At 62.8% G+C, this 15,004-nt stretch overlaps 5 protein-coding genes across 5 annotated transcripts; 3 read left to right on the forward strand and 2 right to left on the reverse strand.

Moving 5' to 3' along the window:
* Window position 1: 1 nt before the first annotated feature.
* On the reverse strand, window positions 2-2,849 carry CHLRE_12g530100v5 (uncharacterized protein). Its single transcript, XM_001692878.2, has 6 exons — window positions 2,441-2,849; window positions 2,123-2,291; window positions 1,865-1,957; window positions 1,567-1,681; window positions 1,035-1,141; window positions 2-807 (listed from the first exon to the last, which is right to left on the reverse strand). The coding sequence occupies exons 1-6, from the start codon at window positions 2,458-2,460 to the stop codon at window positions 751-753; spliced, it is 561 nt and encodes a 186-aa protein (XP_001692930.2). The 5' UTR covers window positions 2,461-2,849; the 3' UTR covers window positions 2-750.
* Window positions 2,850-3,167: 318 nt separating this feature from the next.
* On the forward strand, window positions 3,168-4,329 carry CHLRE_12g530150v5 (uncharacterized protein). Its single transcript, XM_043068552.1, has one exon. It carries the CDS (start codon window positions 3,520-3,522, stop codon window positions 3,859-3,861), a length of 342 nt encoding a protein of 113 aa, XP_042918647.1. The 5' UTR covers window positions 3,168-3,519; the 3' UTR covers window positions 3,862-4,329.
* A 508-nt stretch (window positions 4,330-4,837) lies between these two features.
* Window positions 4,838-5,949, forward strand: CHLRE_12g530200v5 (uncharacterized protein). Its single transcript, XM_043068553.1, has 2 exons — window positions 4,838-5,103; window positions 5,270-5,949. The coding sequence occupies exons 1-2, from the start codon at window positions 4,900-4,902 to the stop codon at window positions 5,405-5,407; spliced, it is 342 nt and encodes a 113-aa protein (XP_042918648.1). The 5' UTR covers window positions 4,838-4,899; the 3' UTR covers window positions 5,408-5,949.
* A 118-nt stretch (window positions 5,950-6,067) lies between these two features.
* CHLRE_12g530250v5 (uncharacterized protein) lies at window positions 6,068-12,139 on the forward strand. Its single transcript, XM_043068554.1, has 8 exons — window positions 6,068-6,428; window positions 6,718-6,884; window positions 7,016-7,230; window positions 7,440-7,647; window positions 7,778-7,876; window positions 8,129-8,241; window positions 8,415-9,837; window positions 10,020-12,139. The coding sequence occupies exons 1-8, from the start codon at window positions 6,311-6,313 to the stop codon at window positions 11,835-11,837; spliced, it is 4,161 nt and encodes a 1,386-aa protein (XP_042918649.1). The 5' UTR covers window positions 6,068-6,310; the 3' UTR covers window positions 11,838-12,139.
* Window positions 12,140-12,147: 8 nt separating this feature from the next.
* Window positions 12,148-14,997, reverse strand: CHLRE_12g530300v5 (uncharacterized protein). The gene is made up of 7 exons (XM_001692877.2): window positions 14,635-14,997; window positions 14,468-14,495; window positions 14,151-14,265; window positions 13,660-13,831; window positions 13,289-13,371; window positions 12,831-12,959; window positions 12,148-12,553 (listed from the first exon to the last, which is right to left on the reverse strand). The coding sequence occupies exons 1-7, from the start codon at window positions 14,653-14,655 to the stop codon at window positions 12,475-12,477; spliced, it is 627 nt and encodes a 208-aa protein (XP_001692929.1). The 5' UTR covers window positions 14,656-14,997; the 3' UTR covers window positions 12,148-12,474.
* Between the last annotated feature and the right edge of the window lie 7 nt (window positions 14,998-15,004).

Genomic DNA, 15,004 nt, shown 5'->3' on the forward strand with positions numbered 1-15,004 from the left:
CCTCAGATTACAGCTGCAGTTCATGAAATGCTGTCTTTCTTCATTGCGGTGCAGTGATTCGCACTGTCGCAGACCAGGTGCTTCCACGCGAGGCGGTAGCGAATGCAAACTCAGCGACGCAGGCCTCGATGCCCCCTCCACAACGACACCCAAAACAGTTCAACCCCTCTCCGCAAACGCACTCACTAACCGATAACACGCACAGACATACAATGCCGAGGATTTCGAGTATACTATACCGGCTAAGCCACGCATGATGACGCCCTCCGTCCCTTTCCGCTCGTGGGACGTCGATGCGTTTCCGCACTTCCCTCCCATTCTCCCACGGTGGTTCAGGGAGGGCAGTAATTGCCATGGCACGTATTTCGCTATCGTATCCAGCGTAGACGGCTCACGCGTGTTGTGCGATGCGCACGCCCACGCCTAGCTCCAATCCGCATCCCACACCGGACCCATTCCCCAAGACGCTTACGCTGCTCACACGAGCGCACGTACTGCCAACGCTCTCCACTAAGCCGCCCAACAGGGCCATCACCACCACCAGCTAGGCAGCGCGGCATCGATGATTTTACCACTCCTCACACGAGACGAAGCCCCTACGCCTGAGCACCCTGGGTGCACACCCACGTGCACATCCGGTGACCGCGTCCGTGCACCTCGCCCGCTACGGCTTTCGGTTCCAGGTCCAAGTTCCACCATGCGCCTCCTTGCCTGTGGCTGTAACCCGCCTGCTCGCGCGGCGCCTGCTGCTCAGCACGCCGGGAAGAACAGGCCCACCGCCAGGCCGAGCAGGCCACCGCAGACCACCTGTAGGAATGGCACAAGTCAAATGCCAACACGAAAGCAGCGTCACATCCTTTCTGGGCGTAGGACGCCTATCGCGCTGAAAAATGCAACAGCTCAGGACACAGGAAGTCAATGCGCGCAGAACCCACATAGCCTGGCACTCCAGTCTCACAAGTGAAGTTGCTGGCACCCGACGCTGTCACATACGACGACATACGCCTGGCGGCTGCCCTGCTGCGCTGCCTCACCTGGCGCGGCGTGTGCCCCAGCACCTCTTTGAGCTTCACCTCGCCCATGGGGTGGTCGTCATCCAGTAGCTCGTCAATCACTTTGTTCAGCACCTCCGCCTGCTTGCCTGCGTACCGTGGTGCATGCGCAACAGACGGTGCATGCTACTTCAGTCTTCAAAGTTCTCGTTTGAGTATTTGTTACTAGCACCAAGATCTGCACTAGATGCCGATTCACCCAGCTCACGCCAGAGGCTTAGCCTCGACACCCACGCCCTCCTACTCATGAAGCGTCCCATTTGCGTCCATGGCGGGCACAACAGACTGAGCAGGATGCAGCCAAGAACCGACACCGAGACACAAGCCCTTGGCCTGGGCCGCCATACCTAGTGGACATACCGTACGCTTGCGTGCGCATCACGGCGCCGAACCCCCAGGAAGTTGCACACATGCGATACATGTCCCATTGTCCTATGTTACCACTGTCTGCCCTGGGCTGGGCAGGGAAGCCCGCAGCACGCCACGCCACGTCGGTCCCATCTTACGCCCGCACCTGCATGCCGCCGGACACCCATGGCGTCGTACATGACAATGACGCTGAAGCACAGGCAGGCCGCGAACAGGGGGCTGCCCAGCCCCTGCTGGATGGCGATGGCCGTCGTGATGCCCTGCGCGCGCGTCACCACAGTCAGATTACTGATGGTAGGGAGCTGTTTACACGAGGCGTACACTGTGACGCTGTGGCGGCGAGAATCCGCCGTATGCAGATGGTGGCAGCCCCAAAGCACATCAACTCACGCCTTTATGAGCCCGCGCTCCGGGCTACCGGTACACAAATGGCGTCGACTCACCGCGCACAGGGACGAGTGTGAGGAGGGCATGCCGCCAGACTCCAGCATCGCCCCGAGGTCCCAGACGCCTTTCTTAAAACGTTTCGTAAATATCTGAGTTGGTACAACACAAATACGTGTGAGGGGAATGTGAGATAAGGCCAAGGCACGCTACCCGGCAGCACAGGTAGGTAACGAGGTGCCCGACCATGGCCACCGGTGGGACCGGCACGGCGCAGCAAGAGCAGATGGTTGGCGCAAAACCCACGGACACCGCACCTTGAGGAACTGAGCAGAGAACCAGGACCAGAAGCCGACCAGGAAGACGCGGTTGGTGAGCAGGTCAGCCACCCCGTTGCCGGGAACCGGGGGAATCGCTAAGCCCGCAGCCAGCAGGGGCACAGCCAGACCCGGCTGTGCCATCGAGCTGTTGTCGGCAAGGATTGCGCTGCAAGAATTTTGGAGATGGGAATTTATTCGCGAGCGCGGAAATCCACTCCTTGCCCGCAAATCAATGCCGGGAGCGTTATGGAGCATGGCAAGCGTTAGAGCCCCTTTTACGCGATCTCGGCCGCTAAGTTCATTTGTGGCCTGTACCTGTCGAATTGACGTCGCATTGACCGATTCGCCTTCAGGGCCTTAAGGACGAGGCCCCGGCGCGCGTTGTCAAGGACCAAGCCCACCGCTTGCGCGAGCTGAAGTGGCCCAGCATTGCCTGACGTCGACGGCCCCACATTTGCAGATGCACTTGCGCTGCAAATATGAGAGGATCGCTGCTCGCCAACGCGGGGAGGCGCTGCAATCCGCCGATGCTGCCCAGCAACGCGCAACCCCGCACCCCGCTGTACCAACCCAGTCTGCATTTGCTAACACAAGCCGAAAAGGTAGCTGAGAGCGTGAGCGTCTGGGCTGGGCACGAACCAGCTTGCACGTTATGGAACCAACAGACGTCAAAGCTGTATTAATATGTGCTAATGAGAGGTTTGGGTCGCACTTGCTTTTGGAGAGCAATTAGACTGCTGAGGACTGCCGGATTCGTGCCTACCCAATCCGACCTATGCCGACTCATCCCCGACAGTGGCGGTGTGACGTCTGTGACGGAGATCAAATCATTTGCTTGCACGATTGCGGGGCTAAGTGCCCACAAGGGGACCAGGGTAGAAGGCGCAAAGGGCTTCCACACTCCCCTCAAGCCAACCCGCATGGACCACCACGGGACTACTCCAACTTGCCCCTTGCCCTGTCCCATCGCACGCACCACCGCATGGACTCGATGCACATGCCTGCAGTCGTCCCAACGCCCAAGTCGTCCCGAGGGTCCTGTCCGAACCATCAAACAGCATTGCTACTCTTCTGGGCCGCGCTCAGCGTCTTGGACGATGGTGAAGGATGCGCTCTACTCACGCAACGCGAATATGCTTGAATGCAGTGCCATCATTCCATCAATCGTCTGAGTTCGTGGCGTCGGCGTGTCTTGCGTCGTGTGGCGTGCCGAGCGTCTGACAAAGTCCCTGCCCTTAACTGTAAACGTGGTGGTTTTGGCGCCGGGCCTTCCCCCTTCGCAAGCCGCCTCAGCTCCACCGGCATCGGGCGCTTCCGGCCCTGCTGCAGCGGCTGCCGCAGCTACTGCTGCTTCAGCCGCCGTGCCACTGCCACGTGCGCCGCCCTCCGCCTTCATGGGCTTCAACCCCGCCTTGGCGCACGTGCTAGGCCGCGCATACAGCTCTGCTGCCGCGCCCGCGCCCACTGCGCCCTCTGCAGCCGCCGATGCCGCAGCGGGCAGCGCTGCTGCGGCGCATGCCCCCGGCTCCTTCCACCTGTACGACACCACTGGCCTTGACGCCGCCAAGTGCATCCGGTGCCGCGGCGGAATGCGCGAGCTGGTGTACCTGCACAACAACAACACCGTGGCGCACCGCGCCTTCTGCCGCGCCTGCAGCGCCGCCGACGGCCGGGCTGTGGGCGAGCCGTGCCCACTGTGCAACCAGCCCGTGGAGCGCGTGCTCAGCATGTACTGAGTGTTCAGAGACGGCTGGGGAGGGAGGAGCGTGCAGGAGGGCTGCCTCCGGAAGGCACAGATGTGGAGACCCGCAGCTGATGGGAGGCTTGCTATGCTGTGAGGTCTGGGGCATGTGCGCGAGGAGATCGTCCACTGCTGTTTCTGCGGTACTGACGAACCTGTACGGGCTGAACTATTGTTGCAAGGCGCCGAAGTCCGGTACGAGTACGGTATACCCTGGCTGTGTTTACGATTCCCCATTAGGGCCTGAACAAGTACCTCACCGCTGAGCAAGGCTGCTGTAGTCAGTTTTGTGGAGGCGGTGCGGATGTGAAGATTTGCACTGGCAACAAATACTCTGACACAGCTCACAGGCTAGCTGGCGTAACGCACTTCGTGACTTCGGCACGTGTGCTGCAGTGCCGCTCTGGGCACTGGAAGCGCCTCACCTTGCGCCTCGCCGTGGGCCCCAGTTAAGTCATCCCCGCCTTTCGGTCCACCATGCAACAGCAAGCCCTTAACTCGGTCCTGCCCGTCACCCCGGGCCGTTCTCGGAAGGAGGAGCCCATAGCTTACAGCTTAGCGCCCTCGCTCTGCATCACCGCATCCATGCGTCTGGGAATACTGCGCACGGGGCAAGCAACGTGACTCGCCACGAGTTCTCACAAGCATACATCAGGAGTGCGCATGCATGCATGCATGCATGCTATGCGCGGTTGTCCCGCCCGCCCACCGCGTGCCCAAGCCACTCACGTCCCAGGTAGGTGAGCGCCACCACCTGCGCCGCCAGCTGCAGCAGCGCCATGCCGAGCACGTATAGCCGATGCCGGTCCACACCCAGTACCACTCCGTCTGGAAGCCGCGCATGGCCATAGACATACGAATACAAGGCCGCGTGAGTGCACCCGGGTGCGCACGGGTTCCGGGCGGGGCCAAAACCCAAGATTGGGCGTTCTTATCTAACGAAGCTGCAAGACGCATCTTTTGCAGATACACCTATCGGCGTCTTGCATTCGCATTCACTAGCAAGCACTTCGTTAACCTATACCGCTACGTCATGAAGGTGGGCGGCGACGGGGCGGGGCGCATCAGCCTCCGCATGGCGGGAGGAGAGGAGGACGAGATTGAGTACACTGCGGCGTACTCAATGGACTCGACGACAGGCTCCAAGCCCAACCTGCACCGCGTGGCGCCAGTGGAGGCAACTACGTGCGTGCTGGTTGTTTCAGTTTACCCCAGCTCCATGACGCACGCCACGGCGGTGAGTGGTGGGGGGCGGGGGGTGGGGGGCAGGGGGCGGCGGCGGGTGTGCCCTGGGTGAGCCCTGGGTGAGCCGTCACCATGTTATGTTTGCAGGCTGCCGCGATCAAGGCCCGTTCAAAGGAGCCGCGGCAGTACTACCCGTCTACCCCCTGGAGGACGTCAAGGTCGAGCCGCCAAAGGAGATGATGAAGAACACCCTGATCAACCTGGGCAACCAGTGCAGCAAGGGCATCCCCAAGAAGCGCAGTGAGAAGTCCAAGAAGAAGCAGTCGGCGGCCCTGAAGAAGCGCCGCAGCGTCTAGAGCCCGATAATGAAGGGCATTGTCGTAAATGACGTGGAGGGAAGCAGCAGGTTGCAATTGCAGGAGGTCACAAGGCGTGTTGGGCGGGATGAGCTGCCCCGCGAGGGCCTCGCGGAGGGTGGGGCGGCCGGCGCCAGGGGACCGAGGAGCGTGTTGAACTGGCAGGAGACAGGATGCAGAACCAGGAGACAGGAGGTGACAGGAGACAGGAGGCGACAGGAGGCAGGAGGAGACAGGAGACAGGAGGCGACAGGAGGCAGGGGGAGACAGGAGGCAGGAGGACACGGCACGGGCGTCAGGGCACGGATGACCACAGGTTGAGGATTCCGCTTTGTGGCTTTTGCTTTCCGCTGGACTTCGGCCCACTAGCAATCTTCCGGCAGCAATCTTCCGGTAGTGCGCGCTGGGCCGCATCTCTACATTTTGTACCTATTGGTGTCTCCCGTCGAATAGCCGGGGCTCTTGTTTCCGACCGGGGGATGCCGGCAAACCCTGCAGCGTGTTGCCGTGTTCGTGTGTTCTAGGGTCTTCTTCAACGGCGCCCATGCAGCCCCTGTCCCATGCAGCCCCTGTCCGGCTGTCCCATGCAGTCCCATGCAGCAGCACGCGCGCAGCACATCTCACCTGCAACCTCGGCCAGGAGCTAAACAATCTCGTAATTGAACAGTGCCTGTACCTCATGTACTCCAAATGCAATAGTCACAATGCGCTTGGGACTTGACCGCTAAAGCCTGCGCGAAAAGCCTACGCCAGTGCAAACACGGCGTCAGTTTGAACTCTTCCCCAGTTTAAAGATTTTGCTTTGAAGCGTGTTCTTTGGAGCGCATGTGCCTAGGTGCTGGACACTGGCGAGGAAGGGGTTGCAAAATGCAGGCTCTCAAGTTTATAGTCCTCGTTGCGGCGATGCTGCCTATTATTAGTGCCTTAGCATCGGACGCTGGAGCCAGCACAGACGCCTCGCAGGAACCCCATCAGCCGGAGCCGGCGCCATTGTCGGCCCTGCCGAATCTCCTGCCTCGCGGTACGTTCGGGGGGGTACCCGCTGCTTAAACGCCTCCATTGTCGCGCTACTTCATAGCATGATGAACATGATGGGCGAGTCGCAGCGGTCTGGGTGGCGTTGCGGGTTGAGGGGGAGGGGTGTTGCGTGTGGGACGAGCCTGCCCGACTTCCTCGAAGTCGGGTGGCCACTCTCGAACGTCCGTGCTGAAGCTTGCAATACAGTACGCAGCGTTACCAGGCGCACTCCGTTCCCGCCCTCAACTTCTACTTGCGGCATGCCCACGTTGCGCTATTACCCTGCCCAACAGGCCACCCATGGGACGTGCCCTTCTTCCTGGCGATCAGCGGACTGCAGTACTGCCGCCTCGCGTGGGCATTGGGCATGGCCGCTTTGGCAGCCACCGTGTGCTACGCGGGTCTGATCATGATTGCGGCGTTCATGGAAGGTCGCTCGGTGGCCACGGCTTTGACAACAGTAAGCGCGGTGAATTGCAGGGGAGAGGGGTTTGGCTGTGAACGACCGATTCACGGAGCAAGTACTGGCACTGAAGTATGCCGCTTCCCGCACACCGCTCCTGACCACTGCCCTGTGCGTTTCCCCACCAGGCACCTTTCTGGCTGCTGTTCCAGCAGCTGGTTCGTCCCTACGATCTGCGTCAGCGCCAGCGGGCTCAGCTGCACCGCGACCTGTGTGCGCTTGCGACGGAGGCTGGGGACTACGACCTAGCGGGTCAGCCCTCGCTGTCTGCCTGCAGCCTGAGGGACAGGTGGAGGTACCGGGCGGCACTGCTGCAAGGCTTGCGCGTGGCTGGCCTCTGCAGGTGCGTGTGGCGAGATTGGAGATTGCAGCTCGATTGCTGCGCGTACCATCGGCGGTTGGCGCGGTATTGCGTACTTGGGAATGCTGCAGCCGGTTGGCAACAGTGGTGGCGGACCCAGAAAGTGGCATGCCCAAGCATTTGCCTCCGCCGCTTCTGGCACATGCCTATCAACCGCCGCCCCTTGACCCATTTCCCATGTTTGCTCCCAGGAACTCTTGGGACGCGTTCACACACACCTGCTCGCTCATGGCGTGGAACGAGCTGGCAGTGCCCGGCCTTCTGGCGGGCTGGGTGCTGCTGTCGCTGACGCCTGAGATGCTGTCGGGTCGTGTGGGGTGGCCGTTTGTGGATGTGGCGTGGTGGTGGTGGATGCAGGCGGCCTTCGCCTGGCGCCTGAAGTGGAGCATCTTCAAGCAGGCGAGTCATGCAGGGGCACAGCATAGCGCATCCAGATGGGGTGCAGGGCCTGCAGACTTCGACACATTACTATGCTCATCGGCTGCTTGCGCTGACCGTGTTATGTCTCGGGCGGTCTAACTTTCCGCAGCTTGTCGGGACAACCTGCGCCTGCTTCAGCATCTTCCCGGTGCTTGCGTCTTGGCTCAGCGCGCTCTACGATATTCGGGCAACCGCACGCGCACGCAAGGTCAGTGGCCTCGAGGACGTGGGCTGCAGTCACACACTGTCATGCGGAGAGTTTTGTACAGTGGCTGCTAAGGCAGGGACTGCCGGGCCGCCTCGCACGCGCATACATCTAGCTCACCCGACGCATGTAGTAGCGACGCAGCAGTGTCGACCTCATAAGCAGCCGCGGGCGGTATTGTGGACGGGTTGGCACATCTACGGCCACGCCCAGCGCCGACTTCCCACAACGCTTCGCCTGCTCCTGTGACCACAGGCAAAGGTTGCCGCGCGGGGCGGTGATGAGTGGATGCCGCCCAGGCCGTCCCACCTCTCCATGTACGAACACGACAGTGACAGCGTCGCCAGGGATAAGGACCGGAGATACATGTGAGTACGCACGCGCACTCTGCAGGAGTCCTTGTGAGCACACTGTGTGTGCTGCGTGCCGCACGCCAGCCTCAGGACTCACACCACGTCGTACATGCGTTCCACTGCTCCTGCGCCCATGCCACTGTCCGCGGTACGTGAGTAGTGCTTAGTCCACACCTTGTCCAATGCAGGGCGCTGTACCTCACGCTGATGCAGCCGCCCAAGCTGTGGGAGCGCGTGGGCCTGCCGGCGCCCACCTGGCAGCAGGTGGTGTGCCTGATCGCGGTCGTTAGCGGCGGCCTTGCTTACGGCGGCCTGACTGACGTGCTGGCGGAGCCCGGCACGCGCCTCTACACCGGCCTCGCCTGGCCTCGCCTGGCGCTGCGCTACTGGCGGCAGCAGCTGAGGGCCGGCGACCCGGGCACCTTGGGCCTGACCCTCATCGCGGCGGCGGCGGTGATCTGCGTGGCAGCGATGCTCACCAGCAGCGCGCGGAAGTGCTGGTACAACACCTACATGGACACGCTCGCGCGGGAGATGGTCATGTCGGGCGCAATGCGCCCCACGCGCTCCTGCGAGGCCGTCGCGTCCTCGGTCGCGACGGCTGTGCACGGCGACTGCCCCTCCACGTTTGTGCGCCTGCTTGACTGGGGCTTCCAGCTCTTCCGCTTCTACCTTGGCATGTGTGGGGGCGCGCTGCTGGTGGGCTGGCTGCTGTTTGGCGGCAGCGTGCCCGCCTACGGCCTGCCCAGCTTCCGCGGATACACCGGCTACTCCGGGCAGTGGATTGTGCGGCCGCCGCCGCCCATCTGCCTGGCTTTGCTCAACGTGAGCGGTAGCAACAACAGCAGTGTCGGCGGTGCCTACACACCGGCAGAGGCGGTGTTGGACGGCGTGACCTACGCGCTTACGCCGCAGCTGGTGGCGGCGGTGAAGGAGGTGGCGGACCTGGGCGGCGGCTTTGGCGGCTGGTGGCAGCGGCTGCAGCTGGCGTCTCGCATCAACCTCCTCGCGGTGCGGACGTTCCGGTCGCGTGGCCTGGATGGGGTGCAGGCTGCACTGGAAGCGCTCCGGGCTGCGCGCGAGTTGTCGCCTTTCATTATATCGGGGCAGGCCACGAACGAGTACGAAGAGGTGTATGCTCAAGCGGTTAGTGTGCTGCAAGGATACCCCCTGCACCATGGTTTGACGGAAGAGGACTATGCCCGCCACACGGACGTGAAGTGGTACATAGGCAGCTCGATATGGTCGCTGGGCCTGGCATGCGAGAAGCTGTATGTGAGACCGCTGCACTTTCCTCGCAGCAGCTCGGTGATTGCTGCGGGTGCTAGCTCGGGTGGCGGAATGCGCAGTGAGGTCCGCGGCGGTAATCGTGCGATGGGAGGGGCGTTGACTGGGCTGACGGAAGCGGACCTACTGATTGATGCTGGGCCTACCCATGCTGCGCCTTCGGCTCCGCCGCCGCCTATGTGCGACGCCCGGTCTGTACTGGACCGTGCTTTGACGGGCGCGTGGCACTGCACTGCGGCTCTGGGCCAATCCACATCGCGCAGCCCGGCTACCAGCGCGGCCAGCAGGGCCTCCCAGCGGCGCGCGACGGCTGACAACACCAAGGTGAGAGGCGAAGCGGTGCAATGGGCGGAACCAGAGCATGCGGATGATCCGTGGGCATTTCGGAAGCGGCGCCTTCTTTGCGCCCTACATACGGGGAAGTGCGAATGTTTGATGCATTCTCACACCTGGCCCAAGCTTGTGACTGCTACCTGCACATGCCATGCCGCGCCCCCGTGGTTCAGCCAACTGCGCAGGCGGGCAGCGCCTCGAGCCCTAAGAAGAAGCGCAAGGCCCCGGCCGCTGCCTCTGCAGCTGCTGGCGGCGGCGCCGGCGGCTGGCTGGCCTTCCTGGTGGCGCTGGCGGTGGTATACCTGTGGGTATTCGTGTGGCCGCCGTGGACACGCTCGCCGGAGCTGTTCGTCAACCACGTGGCCGGCCTCTTCACCCGCGGTGGCCGTGAGGCCCGGACGTCCACACGCAAGCCGTGCAGGTCCGCCGCCGCTGCGGGCAGTAGCGGCGGCGGCAGTGGCCGCAAGGAAGAAGCCGTACCTGTTGCGCCGTCATCCAAGGGCCTGAGGCAGCAGCCGCAGAAGCAAAAGCAGGCGAAGCAACCGCAGATGGCAGCCAATGGCGCCGCTGCAGAGCGTGCGGCGCCGTCCAGGGAACCCACGCGCAATGCACCCCCATCATTGCCTCCCTCTGAGCTTGCGGAGTTAGAGCGTGCTGCCTCTTCCTCTTCGGCGCAGTCCGGTGCTGCCAGCGCGGCGCCTACATCCGTGCCCCGGTCTACCTCACAGGGCAGCAGCAAGCAGGGCAGCAAGACCAAACCCAAGGTGCCTGCGCAGGCAAAGCCAGCTCCCGCAAAGCAAGCTGCTGCGCCCGGCCCTGCGGCCGCAGCCGCGGCCACTAATGCAGACGCGCCTCTGGCTGCAGCAGTGCCTAAGGCTGCGGCCGGCAAGCCGCCAGGCACTGCGCCATCCCTCGCGGACCACCTACCCTTCACCGCTATCCTGGCTGCGAACGCACCAGAGCGGCCGGAAGCGGAATCCGACCATCTCGCTCGCGTCGTAGACGAGGCGATAGCGGCTCAACATGCCACCGCGCCGCCACCGACGGCAGCATCGCCGCAGCCCAAGCGCGGGGAACGCTCCAGTGCAGCGGCAGCGGCAGTGGGCGACAATCCTCGCAGCTATGCCCACGCCACGGCTTCGGACGGCAAGCGCTCGGCAGCGCCACAGCCCGCGGCAGCGGCACATGCTGCCGCCGCTGTGCCGTCGCCGCCGCCGCCTGCATCTCGGCCCACTGTGACCACCAGCGCTCTCTTCAGCTGGAACCGTCCCGTCATTATCACTACGGCGCCGCCGCCACCCCTGACCGCCGCCCAGCTCCGCGCCCAAGCTCAGCAGGCACCGTCACACACGGTGCGGCCTGCTGCGGCTACTGGTGCCGCTGCGCCCGCCTCAGTCCGTGCCACAGACGCGGCGGCTCCAGCGCCGGCATTCGCTGCGCAGCTGGTGGGCGCTACAGCGGCCAAGCAGGTAGCCGTGCCCATTCCGGTCCCCATCCCCGTTCCGGAGCCTATGCCCGGTGGCCTTCCCCCTTCGCAAGCTGCCTCAGCTCCACCGGCATCGGGCGCTTCCGGCCCTGCTGCAGCGGCTGGCGCAGGCACTGCTGCTTCAGCCGCCGTGCCGCTGCCACGTGCGCCGCCCTCCGCCTTCATGGGCTTCAACCCCGCCTTGGCTCACGTGCTAGGCCGCGCCTACAGCTCTGCTGCCGCGCCCGCGCCCACTGCGCCCTCTGCAGCTGCCGATGCTGCGGCGTGCAGCGCTGCTGCGGCGCGTGCCCCCGGCTCCTTCCACCTGTACGACACCACTGGCCTTGACGCCGCCAAGTGCATCCGGTGCCGCGGCGGCATGCGCGAGATTGTGTACCTGCACAACAACAACACCGTGGCGCACCGCGCCTTCTGCCGCGCCTGCAGCGCCGCCGACGGCCGGGCTGTGGGCGAGCCGTGCCCGCTGTGCAACCAGCCCGTGGAGCGCGTGCTCAGCATGTACTAAGATGGGGCTGGGGTTTACGGATAGGGGTACGTGTCTTTGATTGCGGCTCTGTAGAGGCTGGTCGCTGTTGCTGGTGTTGGCGTTTGAACGCAATCTTGCGTTGTTGAAAGGTAGAATCGGCAAGAACGGGTTGTTGCAGGAAAAGGACTTCGCAGGTCATATGACTGATTGGTGCCACACATGTCGTTGAGGGTCAGTGTCGAGCTGCTGGAAACTAGGGAGCGTAGCTGAGTAGGGCAGGACGTCGTACCGGAACGAACGCAGTGCCGCCACAAGGACGAAAATTGAAAGAAGAATCACACGCCGTACATGATGTGAATGTTTACAAGAAAACAAGCATTGCATTCAAAAACTGCATGCCACGCCGGACCCAATGATCCATACACTGCTTCCAACAGCTGCGTAACCCAAAACCGACAGCGCCAACCCTACAGCCCGACCTGCCGACCGCAAAATACTAGCCCCTCAGCCCAAAAATGTCCTTCACACGCAATGATACGTACAATAGTGACAGCCGCATGGTGTTACGGTACTACGTTTTGAATCAACACCGGTTCCAGGCTTCTCCCCCTCACTTTTCTCAACCTCCCGCCTCGCATTTGCCAACCTCCCGGCAAGGTGAGCTTCGACCACACATTTACTCGTCCGCCTCCAGGCCGGGGATGTACAGCAGTTGCACGTCGAACACCACGGGGGTCGAGGGCGGCACGGCGGGGCTGGAGGGGCAGGCGGGAGCAGGGCAGGACGCAGATTCAGGCAAGGCGCAGCAAGTGCAGTGCCGACCCGACGCGCAGACAGCTGGCAACGTCTACCGTCCGCATCCCCCAGCCCGTTGCATTCGCACTTCCGAGTTGCCGGCCTGCCACCCATGCCGGGTTTGCAATCCCTCTAAATTTCTTGGATAAAGTTTGGTTTCGACAACAGTGTCCCTTCCCCGGCCAGGCCTGCTGCACCATAAGCCCGCCGTGCTCCCTCCCCGCGTGTGCAGCTCACCGGCCGGGCGCGGCCTTGAGGCCCTTGGGGAAGGCCATGTCGCCGGGGATGTACAGGCGGCGGATGCCACCCGGCTTCATGTCCAGCAGGCCGTCATCCAGGCCCTTGATCACCTGGCCCGCACCCACACTGCACGCACCGCGATCCAGGGACACGACGAATGGGTCGGGCACATGGGCATCATGGAGCGCAGTGGGGTACGCATGCATACGGTCCGTGGGCGATAGACGGTGAGTGCCGTGTTCACCGGCTGACGGTCATGCGCATGAGCGGGAATGGTGTTGACGTCATGCTAAAACGCCCTGCGCAGCAACTACTCCTGCGGCCCCACCAAGCCCATCGGACGGCAAACAACGCTACGTGCCACACCTGCACCAGTGGGGCCGCTTACTGCCAGAATGCGTTCACCCGCCCTCTGGCCCAGCCAACCGACACCACCTGCCGCCTGCCGGCCTCACCGGATGTCGTAGGGCTTGCCCTTGTCAAGGCTGCTGTCAAACACGCGCAGGTTAGGTGTCATGGCCACATAGTGCACCACCACCTGCACCAGCAGCAGCCATCAGCATGCGTGGGCTCCGGAGTCAGATCAGCGCCGTCATGCCGTAAGCGCCGCCGGCCCCATGCGGATGCGCTGCGTTACCGACAGGGCTAATGCACCCCGCGGCGCAAGCGACCACACTTGCCGGGCCTCGCATGCCTGGCAACTCGTAACGGTCTCGCAGCTTGCGGACACGAGCAGAAGCTCAGCGCAGCCCAGCTCGGCGCCACGGCTAAGTATACGTGCCGGCAGGCAGCTCGCTGAAACGACGCCCTGCCCTCTTGCCCCCACCTGGAAGCCCACGGGCGGCGTGGGGCCGTTGCCGACCGCGATTTCCCGGTACTTGAGGCCGCTGGGCAGCGACACCTCGGGCGCAGACTCCAGCTTGGCGCTGCACTCCGCGTCGCAGATGACCTTAATGTCCTGGGGGGGCAGGCTGGCGGCGATGGCACCGGGCTGCGAGCTGTGCGGCAGCACGCAGCAGCGCAAAAGGGGTTGCACGAGAGTCAGATGACGCGTGACGTGAGGTACAGGACGCATCGGTGACGTATAGACCCCGCCATGTCCAGTTGGCTGCTGACGTCGAGAGCACCGTGCCTGTTCGGTTGCCACATACGTGTCCCCACCCACGCCCTCTCATGCAACGTGCACGTTGGACTTGCCCACACACTAATGCACCTCCTTTGCAGCTGCGTGGCCTAGACCGTGTACCGCAACCCTAGAACCACACTTGGTGACGAGTGCCACTCCTATCCTCAATACCCCCATGGGTGGACACGTACCCGAGGAGGATGGCAGCGGCAGCGGTGAAGGCAGCCGTATGTTGCAGGAAGGACCGGCGCGGGCTGCCGCTTGCCTGGCAGCAGACACGAGTCACGGTGGTCCGGCTGCGAGCAGCTGCAGGGCGCAGGCATTGCAATCAGGGAGGTGCGATTGTGGTAGGGTACTGAAGGGGGCGGCCAGAGGACTAGAGACTAGCCAGGCTGGGCCAAAACCAGGCCGCAGGTTCAACGTGTGGCACCGGCTGTGAGGCACGGAGAGCTGACGTCGGTAGCGCGAGCAAGCAATTGCACCATGCACTTCTGCCACCTTGGCTCACCGGAAATCGTTGACTTGCCAGAGAACGCCTGCGCTCAACCCAGCCACGCAAGCAAATCGAGTCAGAAGGCCGCGATCAGCCACAATGACACCGCTCTTAAACTCCAGTTTTAGAAGTGCGAAATGCGCATGATTTCAGCTTATCTAACGGCACCTTCTCAATCTCACCTTGCGCGTCGCCAGGGCCATGGTGCTTGAGCTTGCCAAACCAGCTAATGTATATCAACAAGCAACTGAAGTTGTAACGCTGGTATACTTGTAAACACGAATATGGCAGTGGCGAGGCGACGGAAACAAGTCGTGTGTCGCATGCAAGTAGCCGATTAGCCGGATGCTCGTCACAAATTTCGGCCAAGTCGCTGTCCTCATCGCTTCTCCCTGGCCATGCACACTACCCGGTTTTGGCACGGGGCGGTCGGGGAACTCCCTTGACAGTTGGCCTGGGGCGCATGTGAGGATGGTACCACGCCGACACGGAGGACACCAGCGCAAAGAATGTCTTACGTTGAAAAGGTGAGCGAGGATGGAATGACTGCTA

Source organism: Chlamydomonas reinhardtii, chromosome 12, assembly GCF_000002595.2.
Source record: "Chlamydomonas reinhardtii strain CC-503 cw92 mt+ chromosome 12, whole genome shotgun sequence".
Classification (NCBI taxonomy): Eukaryota; Viridiplantae; Chlorophyta; class Chlorophyceae; order Chlamydomonadales; family Chlamydomonadaceae; genus Chlamydomonas; species Chlamydomonas reinhardtii.

Excerpts from the sequence above, each read along its gene's own strand:
- CHLRE_12g530100v5 (XM_001692878.2), bottom strand. The coding sequence starts at position 2,460 with ATGCGACGTCAATTCGACAG. Across the intron at positions 2,292-2,440 it reads ATGCGACGTCAATTCGACAG|CGCAATCCTTGCCGACAACA; the intron begins GTACAGGCCACA and ends AAATTCTTGCAG. Across the intron at positions 1,142-1,566 it reads GGGTGTCCGGCGGCATGCAG|GCAAGCAGGCGGAGGTGCTG; the intron begins GTGCGGGCGTAA and ends CACGGTACGCAG.
- CHLRE_12g530150v5 (XM_043068552.1), top strand. The coding sequence starts at position 3,520 with ATGGGCTTCAACCCCGCCTTGGCGCACGTGCTAGGCCGCGCATACAGC.
- CHLRE_12g530200v5 (XM_043068553.1), top strand. The coding sequence starts at position 4,900 with ATGAAGGTGGGCGGCGACGGGGCGGGGCGCATCAGCCTCCGCATGGCG. Across the intron at positions 5,104-5,269 it reads CCATGACGCACGCCACGGCG|GTCGAGCCGCCAAAGGAGAT; the intron begins GTGAGTGGTGGG and ends GAGGACGTCAAG.
- CHLRE_12g530250v5 (XM_043068554.1), top strand. The coding sequence starts at position 6,311 with ATGCTGCCTATTATTAGTGCCTTAGCATCGGACGCTGGAGCCAGCACA. Across the intron at positions 7,231-7,439 it reads CGCGTGGCTGGCCTCTGCAG|GAACTCTTGGGACGCGTTCA; the intron begins GTGCGTGTGGCG and ends GTTTGCTCCCAG. Across the intron at positions 7,877-8,128 it reads CAACCGCACGCGCACGCAAG|GCAAAGGTTGCCGCGCGGGG; the intron begins GTCAGTGGCCTC and ends CTGTGACCACAG.
- CHLRE_12g530300v5 (XM_001692877.2), bottom strand. The coding sequence starts at position 14,655 with ATGGCCCTGGCGACGCGCAAG. Across the intron at positions 14,496-14,634 it reads TGGCCCTGGCGACGCGCAAG|GCGTTCTCTGGCAAGTCAAC; the intron begins GTGAGATTGAGA and ends GGTTGAGCGCAG. Across the intron at positions 13,832-14,150 it reads GCCGCTGCCATCCTCCTCGG|CTCGCAGCCCGGTGCCATCG; the intron begins GTACGTGTCCAC and ends GCTGCCGCACAG.